This window comes from Monodelphis domestica, chromosome 5 (genome assembly GCF_027887165.1).
Source record: "Monodelphis domestica isolate mMonDom1 chromosome 5, mMonDom1.pri, whole genome shotgun sequence".
In the NCBI taxonomy this organism is placed as follows: domain Eukaryota; kingdom Metazoa; phylum Chordata; class Mammalia; order Didelphimorphia; family Didelphidae; genus Monodelphis; species Monodelphis domestica.
The window spans coordinates 28,988,083-28,993,690 of NC_077231.1; the positions used below are offsets into that span (position 1 = coordinate 28,988,083).

Below are 5,608 nucleotides of genomic sequence, written 5' to 3' on the forward strand. Positions count from 1 at the left end.
GCTTAACTTCACTTCAGTCCCCATGGGATAGGTAGGTAAGATTTGAGAAAAAGATAAACGGAAAAGTCAGTCTTAATATTGTTACTGGGAACTTGTCTCAGTTATGAAATATAAAATGAAAAAATATAATAATGGAAGTGTGAGGAAGAAGATAGAAGATATATAATCAACTTTAATGAGAGGGAATAGAGATTTGCAAGAAGTGCTTTCCACTGGGTATTATACCATAAATGTTCCTGAACTTTATACTGTCCGTTACTCATAACAATACAGCATTTCACTTTCTTGAGAAATGTACTGCCTTTTGAACAAAATCCTTGAACGCTTGTTTTACTTGTTGGTTCCTTAGGGTATAAATGAAAGGGTTCAACATAGGAGCAACCGAAGTATTAAGAATAGCTACTCCTTTGGTCAATGATGCTCTTTCTTTGGCTGAGGGGTTCACATACATAAAGATGCAGCTGCCATAGGAGATAGATATGACGATCATGTGAGAGGAACAAGTGGAAAAGGCTTTTTTCCTCTGGCTAGCAGAAGGGATTCTCAAAATTGTCCTAATGATGTACATATAGGACAGAATCACTAATGCCAAAGTAAATAGTAGAGTCACCAAAGCAAAGTAAAAACCGATCACTTCTAAGAACTGTGTATCTGAGCAAGAGAGCTGTAAGAGGGGGAAAAAGTCACAGGAAAAGTGATCGATGACATTGGAGTCACAGTAATCAAGCTGTAGAAGTAGCATGAGTGGTGGGAAAATAGTCAAGAACCCTCCCATCCAAGCACAGAGTACAAGCAAGATACAGACTTTGTTGTTCATGATGGTCATATAATGCAGGGGTTTGCAGATAGCAACATAGCGATCATAGGACATGGCTGTAAGAAGGTAAAATTCTGTCACTCCCATGAAAATGAAAAAAAATAACTGAGCTGCACAGCTGTTAAAGGAAATGGTTTTGTTTCCAGTAATAATGGTGTTCAGGAATCGAGGAATACAAACAGTAGTGAAAGAGATTTCTAAGAAGGCAAAATTCCGGAGGAAAAAATACATGGGTGTCTGCAGGTGAGAATCCACCAGAGTAAGGGTGATGATGGTCAGGTTTCCAGTAATACTTAAGATGTAGGTGATAAACAGAAAGAGGAAAATCACAACCTGCATGTCAGGATCATCTGAAAGTCCCAGGAGGATGAACTCTGTGATCACTGTGCTGTTTCTCATTTTTCTTGCATCCTCAGAATAAAAGACCTGCTAGTGAAAATAAGAAATCAGAATTGAGGACAATTGAGGAAAGGATTCAACCACAAAAGAACCACCTATAAAAAAATCTCTGAATCATAGCAAGTAACAACCTAACTCTGAGCAATGTAAGAGCAGACTGGGCTGAAGAGGCTTGGAAGGATCAGGAAGCTGAATTGAGTAACAGAGAGGACCATTGGAAACAGAGCAAAGGATCTTGGGAAAAGAACAGGAATGGAGGGGGCTTTTAATCTGGAATACTGGGGAGAGAGGATGAGCACTTGCCCTCCTGGGACTGATGGAGAGCAGCCCAAGGGATTTACTGTGGACATCTTACCTCAAAGCCTGGTGTTTCCTGACATCCTCTACCATCAACTAGGAGGAGATTCTGGTTCCTCTAGATCTGAGGGGTCAAGGACTAGAAATCCCTGTCATGTTTTAAACACTGTAGGTTTAGATTAGAATAGGAAATAGGGAAAGGGAAGGTGAATTTCTTGTTTGGGACATTTGGTCAGCCAGGAAGAAGGACCCTTGGAATTAGTGAATCAGGGAGTCCTCATATGCCTCTACCTGCTTCCCACCTCCTGACAACTTAATCATTATTATAATAAAACTTGATTTGCAGTCAGATAAAAGGAGACTTTATTCAGGGGGACTTAGAGGGAACAAGGAACTGATACTCTGTCTTGATCAAACCCCATGCCTGAGGGGGATTTGAGTTTATAAAAACTCAAAGAGTTTTTGAAAAACTCTTATCTGATTACACTTACACTATTTTGAACTTCTAAAGTTGACTTTTGTAAAGTGCTTAGCATAGTATATAACACAGTGGACACTTAATAGAGGCTTATTTCCTTCTAAAGCAAGATTTTAACTTAATTTCTATTAAATTTAATCTTTTATATGAATCAGTCCCAAAATTCCAACTTGTAGAATCTTTCTGGAGACATCTTTGCATTGTTTCAACTTAAGGTCCAAAAGCTTTTTCTGTAACTACTTTATAGCTAAGTAGTCCAAATATTATTTACCACATATTACAGGGGAAGAAATGGAAGCTCCCAGAACTATGTAAATGCTAAACACAAAGCTAGTGATTAGAAATGCCCAGGACTAACAGGTGGGACCTATACATAAATTTATGGACAAGCATAACTTCAGTGAATCTTTTATTCATTGATCTTTCACTGTTGACTATTTTGATGTCTTTAAAATTTTTCCTACATATGATATAATGAGAAAATATTGTCCTTTATATCTTAAAAGATATTGACAACAATTGTTACCTTGAAATTTAACAATTTCATTTTTCCCATCACAGAAAAAAAATCATATTTAAGCTCTAAAGATAATGATGGTAAAATGACAAATAATTATTGAAGATTTACAAACTAATTATTTAGCATTTAAAATTGGTGCATAAAAACCCTATACTTTCTCAAGCAAACTGGAAAAGAGGCTACAAATTCTACAAGTCACAACTTTTGTGATAAACACATATACTTTCCTCTCAACCTTTAGTCCCTTGTTTAATATGGAGGATCAACAATGCTTTATTTATCAGGCAACCTTTGAATGGTCTTGGAGGTGTTGTTAGGTAAAAAACTGAAGCCAAGTATTTTTACTGCACTTGAATCAAATCTATGTTTGTGAACCAATGATGTGAAAGGAATGGCTTTCTGAAAGTAATGATACTTGCATTAATCCCTAATATGAACAGAATACAACTTGTTATTTTATTTCTGATAATATCCTAACTGTAAACAAATTAAATTGTTATTTCTTTTACCTTTACCTTCAAGATTGATAGTATTTAGGCTTAACATGTAGCACTCTACAGTTACCTAAAGTAACAATTGGTCAAATCTTAAGTTATTTTCCTGATTTCCAGTCACATAAGACTTTCTTATGTGAACATGGTTGGCTACTTTCCCAGAAGAATTTAATAAATTAAAAAGACAAACCAAGATAGATGCAGGAGCATAACATTTCTTTTCCCTGGCTATTTATGTCTTCTTCCAAACATTATTCTTCATTTCCTCAGAATCACTGAAAGCTGTAAGACTATTTCTGTGTTTTGATGAATGAGAACTCCAAATAATGTTCTCAGCTAAAATTAACTTTCTGCCTCTACTCAATGACTAAATGGAAGAAGCCCATGATTAGTTTTTATATGAACGATTTTAGTTACCTGTTTTAAAATGTTTTCTCAAAAAATCTAGGAGAGAGCTTTGTCTGAGTTGAGATATATATATATATATATATATATATATATATATATATATATATATTCCTTGTCTTCCCTAAATAAGTAGTCTTAATTTCCACAAAGGATTCCCTCATTCCTCAGTCTTTGTTGATAGAGTCAAGAAGGAGCAACAAGGGCAGGTAGGAAGAACAGTAGAGAGAGTGTCAGGTCTGCATTTGAGAGAACCTGGGTTCAAATCACATCCTAGCAGTGTGACCATGGCCAAGTCACTTAATCCCAACTGCCTACCTCTTGCCATTCATCTGTCTTAAAATTGAAATATAAAGTAAGAGTTTAGAAAAGAAAAGAAAGGAACAATCACACATTTCCTAATCACCTAATTGCTTGCAGTTGATACCCTCTCAAGTAACCTTGGAAAAGGTTGGGTCTAAAAATCCATGCATCGTACACATTAAGAAATACTACCAGGGGCAGCTGGGTAGCTCAGTGGATTGAGAGCCAGGCCAAAGATGGGAGGTCCTAGTTTCAAATCTGGCCTCAGACACTTCCCAGCTCTGTGACCCTGGGCAAGTCACCTCACCCCCATTGCCTAGCCCTTACCACTCTTCTGCCTTGGAGCCAATACACAGTATTGACTCCAAGAGTCAAGGTAAGGGTTTAAAAAAAAAGAAATAGTACCCACCAAAAACATTAAAAGTTAACTAAATAGGGAAAGGTAGGTTTCTCAGTGGATTGAGAGCAAGGCCCAGAGACAGGATATCCTCAGTTCAAAACTGGCCTTAGATACTTCCTAGTTCTGACCCTGAGCAAATTGTTTAACCCCCATTGCTAAGCCCTTACCATTCTTCTGACTTGGAACCAATACACAGTACTGATATTAAGACAGAAGATAAAAGTTTTAAAAAACTATCTAAACACAGAAACAGAAAAATCATATGACAATTGACTATGAGAGACTTTGCTATTTTCAGTAATACAATTCTGAAGGACTTGGGACAAAGAATGCTATCCACCTCCAGAGAAAGAACTGATGGAATTTAGATGTAGATCGAGGCATATTTTTTTCACTATATTTCATTTGTGATTTTACTTTGGCTTTTGGTTTTATATAACTATTTTCTCATATCAGTGACCAGTATGGAAATATATTTTGAATGAACATCCATGTATAACCTCGATCAACTTGCTTACCATCTCAAGGAGGGCAGATGGAAGAGACGGAGACATTTTGGATCTTATACTTTCAGAAAATTCATTGCAACTTGTTAATACGTGTAATTGGGAAAATGAAATATTTTTAAAAGTTAACTAAACAGCATAAAGATACATTAACAATCTTCATTGGCAAATATTACTTACTTTCAGATAGTTTTTGAAGATTTCAGTCAAAGGTTGAGTCCTGAATATTTTGTGTGATTTGCTTTAAAAATAAGATGAAATCCAATATTCCTCTGTGAGAGCAAGCATTGCTTTTTACCTTTGTGTAACTCAGTTCTAGCTCATCTTCTCCACAGGGGTAACTCATATACATAGACATTTTAGCATCAGTTAAAGAATTCTCCCTGTTATCTCCATCCCATAATTGACAAAGGAGAATTACAAAATACATTTTGTCACTATATGCCCAAATATTACCCAAGATTTCAGATCCTATTAAATGTTTCTCATTGAAATCCTGAGATACTTTACCAAATTATACGTAGAGTTCAAAAGTAAAAATTCTCTAAAGGAAAAGAAAGTAAATTGCTTCCAACGTTTCTGAGTAATGAGTAATTCACATTATCTATGGACAGGTTCATGTTCATCTACTTCCTCTGGGTTCTGAGGAATTAATTCATAAAATTAAGAAAAAGTGTTAGAATGACATACAATAAGAATTCATTTAGAAAAAGTTAAGGAACAGGGATCACAGAAACAACTGAGAAAGACCTTATAAAATCATGAAATTATTACCAGAATAATTATTCAAAATCTGGTTTTCCAATGTGGGTTATTTCCCATGTTGTCCAAATAGCATTTTATCTGAACTCAAGTGAGAATATGAACTGAAATCTCTGGAGACAGGCCATCTCCAGGAGAGAGCTCTGCTATTTTATACCATGAGAGGATACTGCAATGTCCTTTGCTCTTTCATGTCCTATATTCTATAATGGATCCTTTCCATTAAA

General features: G+C 35.8%; 1 protein-coding gene across 1 annotated transcript; it reads right to left on the bottom strand.

The window, feature by feature from the left end:
• Positions 1-277: 277 nt before the first annotated feature.
• On the bottom strand, positions 278-1,281 carry LOC130454792 (olfactory receptor 6C3). Its single transcript, XM_056800992.1, has one exon. It carries the CDS (start codon positions 1,214-1,216, stop codon positions 278-280), a length of 939 nt encoding a protein of 312 aa, XP_056656970.1. The 5' UTR covers positions 1,217-1,281.
• Between the last annotated feature and the right edge of the window lie 4,327 nt (positions 1,282-5,608).